Source organism: Vigna unguiculata, chromosome 6 (assembly GCF_004118075.2).
Source record: "Vigna unguiculata cultivar IT97K-499-35 chromosome 6, ASM411807v1, whole genome shotgun sequence".
NCBI classification, from domain to species: Eukaryota; Viridiplantae; Streptophyta; class Magnoliopsida; order Fabales; family Fabaceae; genus Vigna; species Vigna unguiculata.
The window spans coordinates 871,663-893,365 of record NC_040284.1 but is presented as its reverse complement, the minus strand read 5'-3'; the positions used below and the strand labels follow the sequence as shown (position 1 = coordinate 893,365).

The window sequence follows — 21,703 nt, the reverse complement described above, 5'->3', positions numbered from 1 at the left end:
ACCCTTTCGCCTGTGTGAAGCAGTGGGGAGGGAAAAGATGTTTCACCTTATTTCGGCTCATTACAAGTATAGTGCCCGATGTGCGATGCATCGACGTTTTTACTCATAATTCCTTGAGGAATAAGGGAGACAGTCTAGCTGCGATAATGGGACACATCGAACCATCTGTTCTAGGAAACTAGATATTGTTGTGGGGTGAAAGGCCGTAGAAAACCAAAGATTTATTATGATCATTATGTTTGAAGATTTTAGATGAATGTGATGTTATGTTTGGTTTGGTATGATTCTTTGGATTTTGGGGTTTGCGTGTTCAAACCAAGGATTGATTGTGATCATAATGCTTAAGTGTTACTTGAATGCGACATTGAGTATTATTGGACATGTTTTATTTATGAATTTCTTTTATAAATATCATTATTTATGGTTAGCTTACCCCTCTTTGTTTGTTTGTGTGTTTGTTGTATGTGCGATTATCGTATAATGTGTGTGTTATATGGGAGCAGATGATATTCCAGATAATCTTTGTATGGAGTAGATTGATGAGAGGTTGGGGTGGACTCGGGAGTTTTTATAATATATATTTAGTTGTTTTAAATCAGATACTAAAAATTATGAAATTTTCTTTTATCCGCAAATGTTATTAGAAGTTTTTGACAAAATAACGTTTGGAATTATGTAATTTAATTAAATTAAAAGTTTTTTTATTAATATATTTTCAATGATAATCCTTTTTCATCAAATGCGTTCATTTTCTAACTATCTGTGACATCCCAAAATTGGGGTGTTACATAACATCCTAGTCGAATATTACTATTTTAAATAAAATAAATGAAGCTAAAATAAAACGTATTTAATAACCAAAGCTCTTTCTCAAAACACGGGAAAATTTCAAACTTTATTAAAGGGAAAAATATGTTTTTGGTCCCTCAAGTTTGACCCAATTGGAAATGGTCCCTGGTCGAAACTTGGTTACTGTTTGATCCCTGTACTTTCGAAATCATTGTTTTTAATCCCTATTTTTGGACAGCGTTAAAAATAACAAACGACGTGCCACGTGTTATTTAATTTTTTATATATATAAAAAAAAGCTAGTGTCGGCTAGGTTGACGCTTTTCACAAAAACTAGAAAAAAATATGTTTTTGATCCCTGAAGTTTGAACTTAATTTGGAAATGATCCTTGTTGAAACTTGGTCATTGTTTGGTCCCTGCATATACAAAATCATAGTTAAAATATAATAATACTGCTACTATTAATAATAATAATATTATATAATAATAATATAATATAATTGTTAATAATAATAATATTATCATATATTAATAATAATTAATTATATTAATATATCAATAATAATATTAAAAATACTATTAATAATTATACATCAGTATAATTATATTATTAATAATATTAATGTTATTATTATAAAATCTTATTAATTACTAATATTACTAATATTAAAAAAATATTAATAATAAATAATAATATTAATATAATAATAATTATTATTATTATATATTATTAATAATTATTATTATATATTATTAATAATAATATTAATAAATAATATTATTAATTATTATTAATATTATCACTGATATATTAATATTATTAATTATTATTTATATTATTACTGATATATTATTATTGTTATATAATTAGTATTAATATTAATAATAGTTATAATATTATTATTTATTTTAATATTAATTATTATTATTATTATATAATAATACTATTAATAATTATATATTATTATTAGTATAGTATTTTATTATTATTATATAATTATTATTCAATGTGTAGGGACTAAACATTGACCAAGTTTCAACCAGGGACTATTTTCAAACTAAGTCCAAATTTCAGGGACCAACGCTAGGTTTTTTTATATATAAAAGATTAAATAACACGTGACACGTCGTTTGTATTTTAACGCCGTCCAAAAATAGGGACTAAAAACAATGATTTCGAAAATACAGGGACCAAACAGTGGCCAAGTTTCAACCAGGTATCATTTTCAAATTTGGGTCAAACTTGAGGGACCAAAAACATACTTTTCCCTTTATTAAAAGCACTAAAATACAATATCCATAAATGCGTTCAACGCCTACAAATATAAAATAATTTATAGTAACTGATTACAAAAATAATCCATAAAATCCATAAAACAATTCCATGTTGACCTCACTCAAGCTCTAAGTATCCATGTGCTCACCTGTACCAACATATGCTCCCATGTAACAAGTTACATGATCATCGCCAAACAAACACAGATAGGGTGAGGTCAAAATAAAAACGCATTACAAGATACATTATAATAACAATTAAAAACCCCTAACACTTCTACTACACTCAAATCTCATACCCAAACTTTCATATCTTCCTCTGGACTCCTCTTGATTTTACACCCTTTGATGAGTACATTAATCGATCTTTGCTGCAAGAGTGTCTACTCTCCCCTCCGACTACAGGCCACCACCTAATAGTCCACATGTGGGAATAAATTGTCACGACCACAATCTGTGACACTAAGTGAAGTTCCCCAAAACGAACCGCAGTCTGTAGTTGTCCCCAGACTACCAAACTCAATCAGTTACACTAAAGAGGGCAATCTTCTGGAACCCCACCATACGAGTCACGATCTCATACACCCCACTAGACTTCTAAAACCATCAGGCTACAACCTTGAGTGGCCACATGTTACTCCAATACAAGTTACACTCGTAACTGGGCCCCCAGCAAAGCATTGCATCAAGACCTCCATCCAAGTCGTGTAGAATTATCCTCACAGTCCAATTCAGCACCCCAAACCGCATGGCGCATCACACACGTTGCCGGGCGGAATCACCCTTTCTGCTAGCGCCACGTGTTGTAGGCTGTTTCTGGTTTTCCTTTATCGCCTGGTGGCACACCCCACACCGCTAGGCATCACACTAGTAGCATCACTGCTACTGGGTTTTTTTTGAAACTTTGGAGCAAGTTCCAAAGAACCCCAAGCACTCAACATACAATCAATAACATCAAATATGTTACTCCAATACAAGTTACACTCGTAACTGGGCCCCCAGCAAAGCATTGCATCAAGACCTTCATCCAAGTCGTGTAGAATTATCCTCACAGTCTAATTCAGCACCCCAAACCGCATGGCGCATCACACACGTTGTCGGGCGGAATCACCCTTTCTGCTAGCGCCACGTGTTGTAGGCTGTTTCTGGTTTTCCTTTATCGCCTGGTGGCACACCCCACACCGCTAGGCATCACACTAGTAGCATCACTGCTACTAGGTTTTTTTTGAAACTTTGGAGCAAGTTCCAAAGAACCCCAAGCACTCAACATACAATCAATAACATCAAATATGCTTATTCAGTCATAATCACATGATTGGATCACAATCCAACATAATCACATACATCATGAATTCATTACACCATCACTTAAGGTTTCACAATAATCCCTTACACATTTTATTTTATAATCACGCCATATTGAATTTAACTCCAAAACAGTTTCTACAACATTCTATTCATTCCAAATGCATTATGCCAAGCCCACAATTTATCATCACTATGCACTTTAAAGACTTCCAATCCAACAACCATGCGTATCATATATCTCCAACTACAAATATCCAAACTAAGATCACACCGCTCAAACTAAAGAGCAACATGTTATAAACCCTCTGTCAAAAATTCAGCTAAATCGACGGTTAACGAACCGAAAAACGCAGTTTTATGAAAACTACACAAACCAGAAAAATTGTAACACCTAGTGACTTAATCTTGCCGCCTAGCGAAAAAAGATCAATGACCTAGCGCCTAGAAACAGGAAACCACTGCCCGGTGATCCCTGCTACGCGAAAAATCCAAGAATTAGCGTAATTGCACCTACTTTGGTCATTTTAAAGGCACTCAATTGCACAACCACATAATCAAGCACCAATTATTCATCCAAAGTTATTCATATATATATATATGATCGTATTTATATATAAATTATCATCACTAATACATAAACTATTTTCATATAGAACGAACTGCACCACGCTTCCACTCTATGCGCTGCACCTAGCCAACATTTGATCTCAACGAAATTAATTGCAGACCCCATGAACCAGCTTCCGAGAATCAAAAAGAAAGGGCAGAGTATTCGTCAATCCCGAATCCAAACCCCATAGAACAAGCACGATTCAGATTTATTCATCAATCATCAAAAGATAAAGAAAAGTAAATATATCTAGCTTCCAAAAATAGTCACATGAACGACACTCATAGATTTAAACACACCCTTCAAAGTCGCATCCACCCAATATAAGAGATAAGAGAAGAAAATAATGTCAACTTCAGCATCGTGGTATACACATACGTCAGAGAAGAACAATAAGAATCATGCATCAAAACACAAAAGAGAAAAGAAATACACATGTTCAACTTTCCCTAACCTGGAATTTTCGCTACAATGATTTCCCTTAGCGTTCCTCTTTGCTCCTAATTCGTCCCACCTTTGAACTCCCAACCAAAGACCTTCTCCCAACCCTCTAACACTTTCCCAACTCAACTTTTAGGGTCTTAAACTTCCTTGGTTGGCAGCCACGCGAAAATTAAGTGAATTTTCCTCACTTTTCAACTCTAAAAATTAATTTAAAACGAATTAAATTAAGTTTTGCCATTTAATTGGGTCCTTAAAGCCTAATTAAGTCCAATTAACCTCTTTGTATGTGTCCAGATTCGTGGAACCTATCTCCAGCTCTTCATCTCCTAAATTCATTCCCGAGGCATAAAAAATGATATGATTTTACTCTAACCAAGATTTGAACCCACAACCTCCCAATTACCAAGTACAAGCACAACCATTAAAATAATTCATGTTTCTTGGTAATTCCTACTTCTCTATGATTTTATATTCTTACTCTAGTCTCAAGCATACACCAAAAAAAAACAATAACACAATTAAATTAACAAACAATTGGCATACTTAGGACTCGAATCCAAGTCCACTTAACATAATCAAGTACTCTTGATACGATCCTATTCAGGAAAGAGTATGATCGTTTCTGAATTCAAATCCTCAAGAGGCACGACACAAATAATTCAGAGAAGAACGCGGAATAAGACAGAGATGAAAGACGCCACAATCTAGCAGATTCATAAGTCAAGTGAAGATTCGCCACAAAGATGTTAATCTTTAATAAGAACCGGAGGCCTAAGCCAAGAACAAAGTGAATACTCTCTTTAATGAAATCAAATTCAATATATGACTAAAAGTGTCTACATTGTTTTTGGTACCTCTATATATAGGCACATAAGTTTAAGAAAACCTGAGAACCCTACAAGAAGGCCCAAGCCCAAAACATAAAAACATAAACTAATTTATAAAAGAAAGCACAAAAACATAGAACATAACTAATTTCTAAGAGGAAACCCAAAGTCTAAAAACATAAACTAATTTTCCTAAAAACTATCCTTCAAATGTGCTTCAAGCCATGATCTTCATATTCTTTGAATTTCATATTGCTTGTAGCATCATGAGCCTTGAATAGTTTTGATCTTTCAATCTCTTAGTCCTTTCCCTTATCATAGGTCCTTTAAATTGTAAAGGTTCATCTTCAAGTTCTTCTTGTATGGAATCTTAGGATAGTCCTCTATTATTCCCTCATTCTTTAAGAGAATTTGTCCTCAAATTTGTATCACTCGAAGTTTAGGAGATAGTCCTCTATCATACCCTCCTTCTTAAAATGAATTTGTCTTCAAATTCGTCTCACTTTAAGATTCCTTATCAACTCTCAACCATTTGAGCTATTACTTTTCCATGTCATAAACGCCCGCATTAAATGTCATAAAGGTTCCCACTACCTGCATTTATTAAATACTTATTTATTTAATGATTTAAATTTCTCGGGTCTTACACAATCAAAGGAGAAAGAAAGCATAAAAATGGAAAAGAATAGAAAGGGATTGATGTGAGAAGCACACCACTTTAAAGGAGAGGCAAAGCCATGAACTCCTCTAAAGATAAGTGATGGTGCTGCCACTTGAGTCTAGGCTCAAGATAAGGCTTAAAAGAATTCACTCCCGAGAGAGGAACACTATCACAAAAGCTTGATACACAAAGGTGTTTAATTATGTAAAATATTCAACCCTTTTTACAAGTGTTAGAGAACCCCTTATATAGAAGTGTTTAGGGGTCTATAAGAAAAAGCACAAAGTTTTAAACAGGATTACAATGCAAATAACACAACCTAGAGTCTAGAAAGTAGGCCAACAAAAAGGCAAGGTAGATGCTCCTTCTAGATGTTTATAGACTTCTTGGTGGCACCAAGGCATGTGGTCATCCTTTCTAGATGTTTCTAGAAAGTTTTGCTCTTTCTCTCTCCTCCACATGTGCTCTCCAAAAGCCTTCTAAATGTGCCACTTGTGCTTCCTTGTCCCACCTCTTAATGAACTTATAAAACAAGTTAAAATTGAATTAACATGTTGACTTAGGTTAAGTTAATCTTTGAGTCAATTAGTTAACCTAAGGTCAAGGTCAACAAGTCAACTTAAAAATAGTTAATGAATCCAACTTCATGGAATTTAAACTAGAGAAAATAAAGGCAATGTAAAGTGATTAAGGAATGCCCTTTCTTCTAACCATATGCCATGGACCATTATCCTTGGTAGAGATCAAGCCTTCATCACATGCCTTACCCTCAAAGTATGTGACATGGTCCTTTGTAAGGAAGTTGTCTGAGAAGCAATACACCCTTATTCTCCTAAGCGCTTAATAGGTTCTTCCCTATAAACTTGAACCTAATTGGCTAACTCCAAAATAGAGGAAACCTTGGTGTCTAAGTGTAACACCTGAGAAAATTAAATAAATAAATAAAGATTTATCTAATAAATGTGAGGGCGGGAATCCCTAAGTTCATTAATATGGATAGAGAAGACAAGGAACAATGGTAGCTCAAGTGGTTAAGAGTACTTGACTATTATAAGAGGACTTAGGTGTATGATTAGCATATTAATTTAATTTTTTTATTATTTTAATAATATGCTTGATCATGGTGTGTGATAATATAATCCTAGAGGTGTATGATTTATCATGAAACATGAATTGGTTGAATTGTTGTGCAATTGTTTGGTAATTGAGTTAAGGTAGGTTCAAACCTTGCTAGCACAATTTAGCCTTGACTTATTTGCATTTTATTATTATTTTTTTTTTTTGGTTCTGCAATGTTAGGGAAAACCTAGAAACCCTAGTAGCCGACAGAGAAACCAAAGAGGCATGGAATAATTTGTTACACTGCAATGAACTCGCATGTTAATGGTGTTAATTGTTATTTTCGTTTTGGTTAATTAAGGGAGAATTAATAAGGCAATGGATGAAAGGGAGAAGAGTGCTGCTCTTGGGAAGGCATTTTCGTGTGGCTACCAAAAGGGAGTTTTAGAACCCAAAAAGTAGAACTTAGGAGAGTTGAGAAGGCTGGAAGGAGTGCCTAAGGGTGGAGATCAAATGGGAGATCAATTATGGTGTAAGGAAGGATTCTAAGAGTACTTTTGGAGCCAGAATTCCAGGTTAGGGGAGTTGTCATTTCTTGTTTTAAAGATATTATATGCAACTGCGTTATATATTGATGCATGGAAGCTTTCTCCTGAATCAAATTCTTGTATTGTTTAACTTCTTGATGTTTGTCGTATGTGGTTTTAAAGAGACTATGTGTGTGCTTGTGGTTTCCGTTGTATTGAGTTCTCTTTGTGACCCAATCATTGCTATGATTATCATGATTCTTCTTTTTGGCTTTTGTGACCCAATCATTGCCATGATTACCATGATTCTTCTTTTTGACATTGACGAGATGTTTAGAGTTTTTATTCTAAATACGACACACTTAATATTATTCTTATTATTCTTATTATTAATTTTATTTTATTTTACCATTATTATTATTATTATCCTTATTATTTATTATTATTATTATTCTTATTCTTATTCTTATTATTTTATTTTACTATTATTATTATTATTATTTTATTTTATTTTGTTCATGCGGAGAACAAATAAGATACGTCAGACACAAGCGTTACCTTATCCCAATCCGCAATCTCCTCAGTAGGCTTCCTCCTGGTTGGTGCATGTCATTTGTGAGTATCTCGGTTTGGACCGGTTTGGACCCAAGAGGGGTTACCTGCGGAAGAGACTCTGACGCTCAAGTCAGCCAAAACTCTCAAAAGTCAAATCTCGTAATTAAGGGAGTAATGAATGCGTACCTTTAATTGTTGGGGTCCATACATATTTATAGATTATTAATTATGTTTAGCCACGTCACGGGCTGGGCCCCTGTTTGGGCCGTAGGTGGGCCTAGATCTTAGGTCAGGCCCCTTAGTTCGATTATCATGGGCCCTTAGGGGCTTTGCTGGTATCACTCTGAATTTGTCGAGTTCTTGCTTAATTATCCTAAGTTAGCGGCTTAGGCCGGTTACCCTCTAGCAGCTTAGGTCGGGTACTGTTACTTGTTCATACATGGTGATTATTTGCGTCTTTGGGGGCTATGTAGGCGGCTATAATCAGGTGAAGCCGGCTAGGTGTGGTACACTAGTCCCCCAGTCTTTGCCGGTATAGCTATAGTGGCAAAGGATGAGAAGTATGTTTGGCTAGGCCGGCTAAGTGTGGTACACTAGTCCCCATCCTTTAAGTGTGATGAACAATATTAAGGCTTGGAATCTAAATAGGTTTGTGGTAGGTGAAGGGGTGGCAGATGCCAGAGGTCTAATCGAAAGGACTTTGCATCGTTATTTTAAGGTTGGTGACTCTTGGTGTGCGTTGTGACACTTCATGCGACTTAATACTTTTGGCGGGAAGAAGTTATAGCGTTTGGAATTCATGTTTATAAATGAAGAAGTTGTTAGGAATGTGTTCATGTTGCTTCATTTGTTAGAAATCTTAGATCAGTTGTTTGTGTGCATTAGAGTTGTCCGATATCTTCCTTATTTCCACCGTCATCCTAAAAAGAACATGTATGTCTAGTAGTAGTGATAGGGTTTCCTTATCAGGTTCGAGTAGTGAGCGGTTAGGGGGGAGTGGAACTAGTCGGTCGGGTAGTAGTGATAGGGAGGAACCGGAAAATGTGGAAAGGATCCCAATGGAGAGAATAGTGGAAGTTAGGGAGGATCCACCTGAGGAGCTGGCGGAGAGCAGTTGGCTGGCGAAGGCGGGATATGAGTGGGCTACAGCGGATGTGCAAACGCAACACTCGATATTCCGATGGTCGCGATTGCTGAAGTCGTGGCTGAACTGTACTCCTATCTTTGAGAAAGGTGCTCGAAGGGATATAGTGTTGCTAGAGAGGGTAACTGTAGTAGAATGTGTCTGCCACAGCCGAGATGGAGCTGTCGAAGAGTTCTTTTACATGTACATGTGTCATTTTTCACAACTGCACATCCGGTTGCCGTTTGACGAGTTCACCATGGGAGTGCTGCATTTGTTGAACGTTGCTCTGACTCAACTGCATCCAAACAGTTAGGCATACTTGCAGGCGTTTCGGTTGTTGTGTATGGCTTTGTACTTGCAACCTACTCTACGGGCGTTTCTCTACTTTTTTGATACGAGGCCGAGAAGTCCGACCACGTGGTTGTCGCTTATAAGTCGGCCCAGAATTAACAGACTTGATGCTTTTACTCAGTCTTTCAAACACTTTAAAGATGGGTTCTTTAAAGTGGTGGTAAAGCAAGTCGGACGCTCACATTTTTACACCAACGATGGGAGTACTAAATTTCCCTTTTTCTGGACTGGCAACCCTTGGAGATATAAGGGGATGGCGAGGGAGGAGTTGTCGGTAGCTGACCGGGAGGTGGTGGATGCGGTGATGCTTTTTAGCAATAAGATTCCTACTAAGGGCTTAGTTAGGGTTTATAATTCGGTTCATCCGATTATTGATATTGAAGGTATCTTTTTGTATATTTGAGTATTATATTGTGTTTGAGTGGTCTGATGGATGTGTGTTGTTGTTTATAAGTCACATGGTGTAGATGGGAAAAAGGAACTTGACTCTCTTCTAGACATTACGAAAGGAGAAAGCGACTAGAGCTAAAGCTGCTAGGAACACTGAGGTTCCTAACTTGCAAGAGTCATTGGTGGATGTTCACGTACATGGTGGGACGAAAAGAAAGGCCGAGCTGTCGGCTAGGCCTGGTAGGCGCAAAGATGTGAAGAAAGTCTGGGCCGCTCTATTAGGGACAAGGTTATCTAGCGGCACAACAGGGCCGGAGGCTGGACTGATTAAGCTGCTAGAGACGGTTGTGCGGCGAGATATTGAAATTAATGTGCCGGAGACGTTGATTAATTCAATTGATAACATGGATCCTAACCATCTGGTGAGGACTATGGTGGAATTTTGTAGCAAGGCACTACTATTGGGGCCCCGGGTTGGGTCCTTGTACCAGAGGGAGTTGAAGGAAGGGAATCAGGAGAAGCTGGAAGAGTTGCAAGAGAAGGTTGACAAACATGCCGAGGAGAAGGAGGCCTGGAAGAAGGAAAAGGAAGAATGGCTAGAAGAGAGGAAAAGGCTGACAACGTGGAGAGTGCGCTGCTTGGACTTGGAGGAGAAATTGAAGGGCCGCATTGCTGATTTGGAGGCAAATTATGATGAGATGAAGGAGAAACATGATGGTCTGGAGGTGGAGCTTGATGATTTGAAGAGTTATGTTATCCAGGAACATATAAATGGACTCCAGAAGGGGTTGCGGCAAGCGGCTTTCTTTTACAAAGATGTGGATGTTGGTGATGTTAGATTTGATGTGAATAAAGACGTGGTTGACGGTGTGCTCGTGGATGAGGTGGAATCTAGTCCCGGGGAGGATGCAGGGAAGGTGGCGGAGGTTGAGAAGGTAGATGCAAATCCTGATGATGCGGTGGAAGCGAAAGATGTCGAATAGGGGGTGGCTTAGGATTGGTGTTTGAATGCTGTCAATTTGATTTGATTCTAAGTCTCTATTAATTCGTACATTGTCTAATTTTCCATTAATTCGTACATTATCTACTTTACTGTTAATGTGATGGTTATTCTTTGTATGTTTGTTGTTGTGCGTTGCCGATATGATGTGTTATAGTAGTGTGTGGAATGATGTTATTGTAAATGAGTTGTGATGTAGGCCGTATTTGGTTAGAGTCCGTGTTAATTTAGAAGGGTGTTCGACCCAGGCCGTTTACTTGTAGTAAGGGTGGGAAACTTAAACGATTTAAAATTAAGGGTGTTCGACCTAGGTCACTTATTTGTGGTAAGGGTGGGGAATTGGAAAACGAGTTTAATCAATAAGTTAAGGGTGTTCGACCTAGGCCGCTTATTTGTGGTAAGGGGTGGGGAACTGGAAAACGAGTTTAATCATTAAGTTAAGGATGTTCGACCCAGGCCGGTTACTTATGGTAAGGGTGGGGAATTGGAAAACGAGTTTAATCATTAAGTTAAGGGTGTTCGACCTAGGCCGCTTGTAAGACCCGTGGATTTTAATTAATTAAATAATTAATTAATTAATAAATGCAGGTGGGAAAATCATTTATGACATTAAATTATGATTGGTATGACATGGAATAGTACTAGCTCAAGTGGTTGAGAGTACTTTGATTGTGTGAGAAGGCTTAGGTTCGAGTCTTATGTATGCCAATTTTGTGTTATTATTCGTTATTATTTTAAAATATATGTTAATCATGCTGTGAAATAATATGATAGTTGGATTATAATTGTTAGCATGAAACATGAGTTGGTAGGATGGTTTGACATTGATTTGGCAATAGAATGATGATGGGTTCAAACCTTGGTGAACTCAAATTTTTTTTTGGTATTTTTAGCTTTGGTTTGAATAGGAAAGGTTGAAGGAAAACCCTAGTAGTATGGCAGCTGAGGGGTGGCTGGAAAATAGCCATAATGAGTTAGTAAATGGCATTAACCACTACTTAATACCAATTTTCGTTTTAGGAAATTCACCTAGTTTTTAGGCACACTTTAAAAGGAAAAAGTGGGTTAATAGAGAGAGTTTTGCAAGCTGGAAAATATACCCAAAAAGAGAGCACGAAAATCTGAGGCCTTGTGAGGTTTGAGTGAGACTTTTGGGGGTGAATTGAGAGAAGGCTAAGGAGGCAATTCGTGTAGGGAGAACTCTTAATCGTCAAAGCTTTAAGCGAAGGAAAACCAAGTTAGGGGAGTTGTAATCATTAATTTATTTTTTCTTTCGATAATATACCATGAAATGTATGAACTGGATGCACATTCCCGGCCGCCAAGCGACGCATGTGTTTTACACCATTCTGGGTTTTTCTGTATGAAGCGCCTGGCGGGATTGGTTGGGACCGACAGGCGACGCGGGTTTGAGACTCGATTTGGGTTTTTCTGTCTATTTTGGCGTGAGTTATTTGGAGGGAAAGCAAGGGGAGGGCCTTGGGAGATGATCTGGTGTGGTAACGTTTGATCTCGAGTGTAATTGATAGAGAAATTCAACAGTGACAAAGTCTTTTAGGGTTGAACACTTGGGGTTTGATGTCGGGAGTATTGCTGGTGATTGAAATGCTTTGATAATGTGCTAATGAGTGTGTGTGAAATTTGAATAGTGGATATTGGAAATTGTTTGGGGTTGATAGGGTACGGTTGTGGGAATGAAGAATGGATGAGGGATTGTGTGTAAGCGAGGGTAACTGGTATAACATTAGAAGAGTATAATCATATGAGATGGGCATTTCGACTATTAGGGTAATGCAGGGCACAATCTGGCGGAAAGAAGTTCGAGTGCTGAAAGGATGAGTTTCACATGGAATGTAATGATTAATAAGTACACTGTTTGGTGTTTGAGATTTAAGACTTAGCCACACTAATGTATCAGGAATGAGAACAAATATGAGAGTGAATCTAACGTTGAGGCAATGGTGTTAGTAAGCATTAGGTACTGAATAACATACTATATTATGGAGTGAAGGATGAGGTTTTATTAAGACAACCAATTAGGTGCACTTGGATGGTTTACCTTAGTACAACTACAAAATGGATAGCAATTTAGACAATGGGAGAACAATCCAAAAGGGATTGATGAAAGGCCAAGGGAGGTTTGTATGCTGGGTTGAGGAACCAAAACTGCATAGGTTGTAAAGACATCAGTACTGGTTGGGTCCAGTATGGATGGGTCCAGATAGATTGCCCTCCTCAGTAAATCGCTGACGAGTTCGGTAGTCTTGGGACATTACGGACTATGTTCGTATTTGGAAACTTCACCTGGCGTTATGGTGTATGATTCGTGGCATTGGTTCCCGCACGTGTTCTGTCGGTTGTGACCGATAGGTTTGGCAGCAAATTACCTTGGGGTAATCACTAGAAGAGGTAGAACACGAACGGTCTGGTTGTGGCCAGATGATAGAGAATAGAGAAAGAAATTGTATTTTGGTTCTCTGCAGAAAATATAGTTTTATGGCTGGTTGTATATTTATTACTATGATGTATGTTGATTTCATAATCTCATCCTATTTGCTTGTGTTTGGCGATGATCGTGTACGCGGTACACGTGAGCAGAGGATGTTGATGCAAGTGGTGCCGGTGATGCTTAGATACGGAGTGGGGATAGCTTGGGAGACTTTTTATGACTTTATGTTATTTTTATTTTGAAATAAAATGTAAAATTCTATGAGACTGTTCTGGATTTGGATTTAAATATTGAAATTATAAAATTTTAAATTTCTCGCGCTTTTGGGAAATGAAGTTTATTCATAAATGCGACATCTTTATGATTTTATTTGTTTCATTTATTTAAATCAGTAATATCCTGACGGGAGGTTACATTTAGCTTTGTTTTCAAAATGATTTTCTTGGGGTCTAAGGGGAGTGAGCTCGTCGTGTTGCGATTGCGTGACTAATTGATTGTGTTGTTTTACTATTGATTTACTAGTTTAGATGTGAAATTCTGATTTAAGCTGTGTAATTTAACCAGCTGTAAAAATGTGACGTGCTCAGGCCATGGCTAACAGGAGAAGGAGAAACACTGCTGGAGTTGACGAGATCGCTCAGGCAATTCATCGCATGGTGGATGCGATGCAGCCTATTGCCGCTCAGCCTAGGGTCGTGGTGGCACTAGTTCGCCCTGTGACGATGGAGGATTTCATGAGGCATAAGCCCTCAAAATTCTTTGGTAGATCCACCCTTGATGAGGTAGACGCATGGCTGAGAGAGTGTGAGAAGATCTGCAGGGTGATAGACTGCACAGATGCACAGAGATTGTCATTTGTCACTTTCTTCCTAGTGGCAGATGCGAAGTATTGGTGGGTGGGCATGCAGCAGTTGATACAGACATGTGCCGAGGAGATCACTTGGACTTCCTTCAGGACCAGGTTCCTGGAGAAGTACTTTCCGGATTCGGTGAAACACAAGAGGGAAGCTGAATTCCTCACCTTTCAGCAGGGGAACCTGACTGTGCAGGCATACACAGACAAGTTTGAGTATCTGGCTAGATTTTATTCACCTACAGTCACTGAGGAGTGGAGGTGCAAGAAGTATGAGGGTGGGTTGAAACATGAGTTGCGCTGATTTATAGTATCACTCCACATCAGGGAGTTTCCGATCTTGGTGGAGCAGGCCAATGCGGTGGAGCAGCTAGAGACGGGACCTAACAGTGGGACTCGACCACAGCGGACCACGACAGACCCCCGTCAGCAGAAGAAGCCATATATCAGACCACCACATTCTTCCAAAAAACTATAGTGTTTCAACTATGGAGGTGAGCACTTGAGGACGGATTGTCCAAAACCCTCTGGTAGCATTGGAGGCAGCAATAGCACTGGCAAGTGCTACGTGTGTGATCAGACGGGACACTACGCCAAACATTGTCCTAACAAGAAACCAGCTGGAGGTGCACTAGCCAAGAAACCCATAGGAGATAGGCCTAGAGCACCAGGGCATGTATTTGCATTGACGACCACAGAGGCGACTCAGTCAGGTAACCTGGTACAGGATACTTGTTTGTTGTTTGGTAACCGTGTGGTTGTGTTATATGAGAAATCAAGGTTATGTAGTTCTTTAAAAAGCTTGTTTTTTAAAAATGTTGATATTTTGTATTTTAAAATTTTTGTATTTTTTTGGTGTTTTTGAGATTATTTGGAAAATAGTCACACGACGTGAGCGGTCAGACAGACACCAAAAGAAAAAAAGAAAATATTTTTCGATATTTTTTAAAAAAATGAGTGTCACACGGTGCGAATGACCGGACATACACAACAAAGAGAAAGAAAATTATTTTTGGTATTTTTTATTTTTTCTATTTTTGTGAATTTTTATGATTTTCAAATATTTTTGGGTTTTTAGGAAAATAACGTGTATAAAATGAATGTTAGATTAAATAAATAAAAACTAGGTGAAAAAAAAAACAAGATGCATGGGAGGGTGCAGGCTGTAAACAGTGGGGTGTAATGAATAAAAATCTAAAAATAAAGTAAAAAATACAAAAAGGTGTAAACTGTGAAAATTGGGGTGCAGCCAGAAAAAACAATCAGACCCAAAACAAGACCAACAAAAACATAGGGTGCGAAATTAGCAATGATGGATGTGCGCGAGGAAGTAAATAATGTAGCGAAATCTCAACAAACAAAATCAAGGCAGGGGTGCAAGATTGTCATAAATGGAAGTGGAGGAAGTGAATAACCATCCAACCTTAGGAAACTCGTGGGTGTGTAGAAAATTAACATTGCGGGTGCACGAAATAACCGAACAGGGTCATACCCAATTTTTCTCTAACCCTAATTAAGCTAAAACCTCTCTTCCACCAAGGGCAGCCCCTTTTCCATTGCCTGGAGCCACCAAGTCTCCGTCACTCGTCACTATCCACTAGAACGCCCCTCATCTTTGCTTCACCACACCACCACGGGGTTGGCTTGCCAGCGATGCCAATGGATGCTGGAGACGTCGATCTCCTTCGCGAGACTCAACAACTTTTTTCTCGCGCACGCATTGAAACCTAACCCCAAGAGGTCGTGACCCTGCTGCAACCAGCCAAAGACGTTGTTAGTGACAGTGACGTCCACCACGGACCTCGACGACGAGAGCCTAGGATATGCGACCTTCACTCTCCCTCCTCTCAGACACGACTCGAACGACCTCCGCTCCAGCATCCCAAGGCCACTGCCGACAACGCTCAGATCACTGCGATCAAGACCGCCATCATAGGGCCGTCTCCGTGAACTAGGAACACCACTGGAGATTCTAGTTCAGTTCCTTTTTTTAAAAAAAAATCAACGTGATTTAAACATAAACCCAATTCGTGTGCAGGTTCCCTTTCCTTTGTTTCAGTGTTCCGCATTGGGTGTAAACGATTGTCGAAGGTGAAACGTGAGAGCTTTGTGCTGGAATGGGGTTCTGGTCCGGTGAGATGTTGTATTGCAGGGATGGAGTTGTGATTCTGGTTTTTTGCTTTTGGGTTTTGTTTGCAGGTTGAAATGGTGTTGTGATGTTGAGGTGGTGGTTCTACAAATGGGAATGTTGCAAGAGTTCAAATGGGATGTTGCGGGATTGAAATGGAGAATGAGTTTTTTGTGTATTGTTGATGCCAACTATATTAGAATGAACAAACAAAGAAGGATTGGTGGTTGATTCTGGCTAGCTATGTGGTGATGAATGATGGCGAAGGGTTCAGTCGAGGGTGATAATGGAGGATTCAAACAACAATAATGTAGTAATGTACACAACAAATTCAATGAGTCAAATAAATGACACGTAAATTTTAATATATGACTACATTGTATTCATTCTCAAGCACAACACAACAACATCAGGTTCACCTCAAACATTCAAGTATTCAGATGAAGTACTTACCTCTTGCGGTCTCTATCAGTTGGTGGCTTCACGTCTCAAACAATTCTTTCCTTCGTTGGCTCGCTTGTTTCTCCTCCTTTGTTTTTCAAGTATTCTCCCATGTTCTGTTCCCCTTCTGTGATGAAATTGTGTTTGAGGTCTCCTAGAAAGCATTTGAATCTCCCCTCCAAAATGTGGCTCAACCTCCTAATGTAACGTTGTTTTTCTCTCTGTCTGGCCAATTGCTAGCCAAGCCAATAATTGCATCGTAACGACGTCCTAACATGGTTGCTGCGGCAATGACACACACATACCAAAAATTTCCTTTTCCATGCCAAGAAGCACTGTAGTGACAAAATATGACCACTTACTATTTTTCCTTGCACGAAGGAGGAAGAGATACCAAAAGCAGCCATTGCATCCTCGTTGACTTTCATTTCTCTTTTTTAGTGTTATCATTTTTTTTATATATTTTTTGGAAAAAGAATAAACGAAATAAAATAAGAAGAAAAAAATTAAAATCAAAATTACAAATTAAAATTAAAATTAAATAAAAAGAATAAAATAAAAAAAGATAAAATAAAAAAAGATAAAATTAAATAAAATAAGAAACAAGATAAAATTAAATAAGATAAAATTAAATAAAAAATTAAAATAGGACGAAAGTAAAAGTAGTAATATATCCATATTTAAATCATTGTTCACTTTTTTCCTATTTTTCCCTTCTCCCAATTATTATCAAAGTCAAAATTTTATTTCTTACCGGACGAAATTGAATGTTGACAGGTATGTTTCATTAAGAATTATATGAAATTCATACAAGATAAATGTCAAAATCATATGTAATATTGAGTAAACTAGACGACAATTGCCAAAGAGTTAGTTACTGCAAAACAAATTCAATCTACCCAATAAATACACTAAGGAGCGCACCCGAACGAAGCCCATTCAACATTATTGGCCTAAAGAGGCTAAATATTTAACATAATATTTTTTTGGTGATGTTGCGTATATTAATAGAATATATGGTCAAATGTTGATAGTTTGATTACATGATGTATTGATATCATAATTCCTCTTATACCATATATCAATGGTATATATGGTTAACTTGGTTTTATAATACATTATTATTATTATTATTTTACTAATTTATCTTATATGTGGTATGTTTTTATTATTATATGTGGTATGTTTTTATTATTATTATTATTGATACTTCAGATTTTGTAACAAATTTCATAAAAATAAGAAATCCTATAAATACATGTAATATTTTTCTTTGGAGTACACACTTTCTCATACTGACTCATACATTCAAATAGATCTTAAAATCTTTTTATTAACTTGAGCATCAAAAAGTCTTTTTCAAGTGGATATTCCCCTTTGATTCAACCATCAGAAACACTCAAGTCATCAAGGTCATATCCACCGTTTGGATCTTGCCACTCGTCCAAAGTTCCATGCTTGAGATTCTAATAAGAACAATCTTCATTTGTTAGGTGTTTTGAAATTTATTTGATATGTTATTGTTCTTGAATTCTTACTTTAGAATCTGTGACTGAAATTCAAATTTCATTTAACTAGTACGTGCTGAATGATAATTAGGGTTTATGAATAATATATTGATTGAAGAATTAATTGTGAAAAGTTTCACAGAAGATATGGATAATGTATTTTTTTGAATTTTTAGTAAAAGTTTTTGATATTGTTCCTCTAAAAAAGAAGCAAAGGCACATGGTTTGAATTTATGTCAATCCACAACATAAGAATTAGGGTTGAGCATAAAAATGATACCCGCCCGAATCCGACCCATCCGAAAAGAAAAATGGGTAAATGGACAGTTTACGTCGATTCGAGTTAAATTGGATAGAATAAATCGGGTTAAAATGGACCGATTCAGTGATATATGAAATTTGAATACTAAATCTACCAATACTCCACCCGATCCATATTTTAAATATAAAACTAAAGTTTTTATCCCCAACCCTAAACATTCCTTGTGTACCTTCGTTTAAATTGCAACCTCTTATTCCTAATAGTGTTGTCCACTAGGTTTGGCGACCCTCCTCTTCCCATTGTCTTGTTCACTGAGCCCGTTGTGCGCGATCACCCTCCTCCTCCTATCATCTTGTCCACTAAACCTCTTGTGCGTGGTTACCCTACACTTGTCTCTACGACAGTCTTCAAAGTTATTGTAGGACCTCTGTCAGAGCAACACGTCGGAGCTATTGCAAGGCCTTTACTAGAGCTGTTGTGGGGCCTCTGTCATAGCGGTTGCGGTGCCTCCGTCGTCTCCCCCAACCCTTACCTTGTGAGCACAATTTTTTTTCTAAATTATACTATTTTATAAACCGAAAACCTACCCATATCCATAATCTAAATTACCCGAACCCGATCTGCGTAATAAAATAAACGGACGGATAAGGATTTCAGATATTAAATCAAACCGGATTGAACTGGATTAATGATATTGGACAATGGACTCGTATCCAAGACAAACCGTCCTATGCTCAGCCCTAATAAGAATCATTCAAAAAATACTTCAATGCCGACAGCATCGGAAGGAATGCAAGAGCGTCATACCTGAGATCAAGGCTAAGGTTGAGATTTGTTGGAGCTTTGTGGATGATTGTGACGACTTGAACACAGGCTAAACCTATATTTTCCTTATTTTCTTTAATATACTATATATTCTTTATCATTTTCTTATTTTCCTCGTTGTCGCAAAACCCATGATTTGGTTATGAACAAAATCAAAATCGAACATCTAAATTTTTATGATTGGCATGCCATCCAAATCCATGTTAGGGGATCCACTACTAATCATAACCATAACATTATAATAATAAGATATTAAAAATGAATAAACCCTGAATTTAGCTTTTAAAATTGTGAAATCTAATAAATTGTATAGGAATTTATTAATTTTAAGGAACCATTTGATCCACTTTTACAATAGCAAAGAGTAGTAAATTAAAACAAAAAAAAATTATACATATCAATGGTTGCATGACATTAGGAAATATAAAAAGAAGCCAAAATCAGTATATTTGCAATTATCTTAATAGGGTCGGGAAGAGTGCGCAGAGGAAGAATCCAATAAGTATGAATGAAAATCTTGAATTTGGGTGAGGTGAAGAAGAAGTACTAGAGGCCGACATGGGAATGTCGCCAAAAGCAGTTGGGTAAGAAGGTGCGGATTGAGGCAGTGAAGATGGAGAAAGTGTGTCGGTGTTTCCTCCAACTCCCACAGTTATGTGAAGCTTTTGATGCTTTTGGCAATGACCAGACTCTGCACTGGTGAAGTAAAACTCCCCTTCTGATGTAATGTTGAACAAGGAGTTCCCATTGTTCATGTACAAGATTGGATCTTTAAGGTTGCAGCTCTTGTAGGATTCCTCTGTCACTTGAATCAATGAATCTTGGCTTGGTGGGTACAGAAACACTACACATATTCGACATGTTAGTGTTGAATTGGCAAACCTTTTGAAAAGATGGGGAGTACTGAATATGAAGGAAGAACTTACAGAGGGAATCACCGATCTTGAGGTTCTGATATTTGGACCATTTGTCATAGACTTTTGAATTTGATGAAGTGGGGATCCCCCAGGAATCTAGATCTCCAACTTTGTATTGGTAACTTTCCACCTTGGTTTGGATTCGAACCCAAGTAGCAAAGAGAGACACCAAAAAGAGGTTAAATCTAAAACCTCTAAGAAAGGGCATTTTGATTCTGACGAGGAACTGGAATTTTCCTAGATTTAAGAAGCGAGTGAGCAGAGAGGGGAGAGAGACATGCAATTGAGCAGTGTGCCCACTGCAAGCTTTTGAAAATGATATCAGAATGATTCCTTAGTGTGTCAATTTACCTTAAAGCCCCTCTTCCTCCTAACCCTGGGTTAAGAACCATTTCATCCTTCTCGAGTTACAAACTATTGAAGTATATGACCAAAAATTGATGGTGTGTCCAAAATAACCAATTACTATTGTTGGAAAAAGATGACACGAGTAACAGTAGATGTTTATTGATTTTAGAGGGTTGGGAGTGGAAAAGTTACAAATTATATTACAAGGGTTATAATTGGCATGTGACAGCTGGCAGTGTGATTGTGCTTGAAAGGTTTTGCAGTTTCATAATTGTATTGTGTAGTTCTCGTGAGAGACAGTGTTACATGATCATGTGGTGCATAGATACGGCAGCAAGCAAGCTCTGGAGTCACATCGCACGGTTTAGGAAATGCATACAAAAACAATTCTGCTCCTGTAAATTCTATTTAAAATTAACTAAAATATGTAATTACCAATATTTTTGCTTTAAGATAATGCAATTATTTTTACAAAATAAAAAATAAAAACTAATGTATTATTAAATATATTTTATTAAATTATTTAATTAACGTAATTATGTAAAAAAATAGGCTTAAATACTTTTTTATCCTCATTTTCGTAGTGTTTGTTGCGGATAGTCCTCATTTTGACAGAATGTTTAAAATGGTCCTCATTTTTACCGAATGTTTAAAATGGTCCTCATTTTCGCAATTCGTGTTTTATTTAGTCCTTTTCTGTAACGCCGTTTAAATCATTAACGGAGCATTGTATAGGTGGCACAGTTTGTATTAGGGTGTGTTACGTGTACTGTACATATAGCTATTAACGTTAATTTTTCAATTTAGGGGAAATTTTGCAATTAGGGAAATTTCTTCATCTTCGTCTTTCTTGAGCTCGGATTTGCAGAGGAAGCAGCTAGTACTTACCATTTCATCATTGGATTGCAGTTGCGCTCTTCATTTCAATTTTCCACTTAATCATCATCAACGAGGGTAAGTGGGGTTAGGGTTTTCTGGTTGTGTTTGCTCGTGGGTTAGGGTTTTCGTAATTCTATTTTGGGGTTTGTTTGTCTTTCGATTGTTGTAAT

General features: G+C 37.3%; 2 protein-coding genes across 2 annotated transcripts; one reads left to right on the top strand and one right to left on the bottom strand.

Moving 5' to 3' along the window:
• Nucleotides 1–13,962: 13,962 nt before the first annotated feature.
• Nucleotides 13,963–14,529, top strand: LOC114187782. Its single transcript, XM_028076151.1, has one exon. It carries the CDS (start codon nt 13,963–13,965, stop codon nt 14,527–14,529), a length of 567 nt encoding a protein of 188 aa, XP_027931952.1.
• Nucleotides 14,530–19,677: 5,148 nt separating this feature from the next.
• On the bottom strand, nt 19,678–20,612 carry LOC114188814 (mavicyanin-like). The gene is made up of 2 exons (XM_028077458.1): nt 20,316–20,612; nt 19,678–20,233 (listed from the first exon to the last, which is right to left on the bottom strand). The coding sequence occupies exons 1-2, from the start codon at nt 20,512–20,514 to the stop codon at nt 19,845–19,847; spliced, it is 588 nt and encodes a 195-aa protein (XP_027933259.1). The 5' UTR covers nt 20,515–20,612; the 3' UTR covers nt 19,678–19,844.
• Between the last annotated feature and the right edge of the window lie 1,091 nt (nt 20,613–21,703).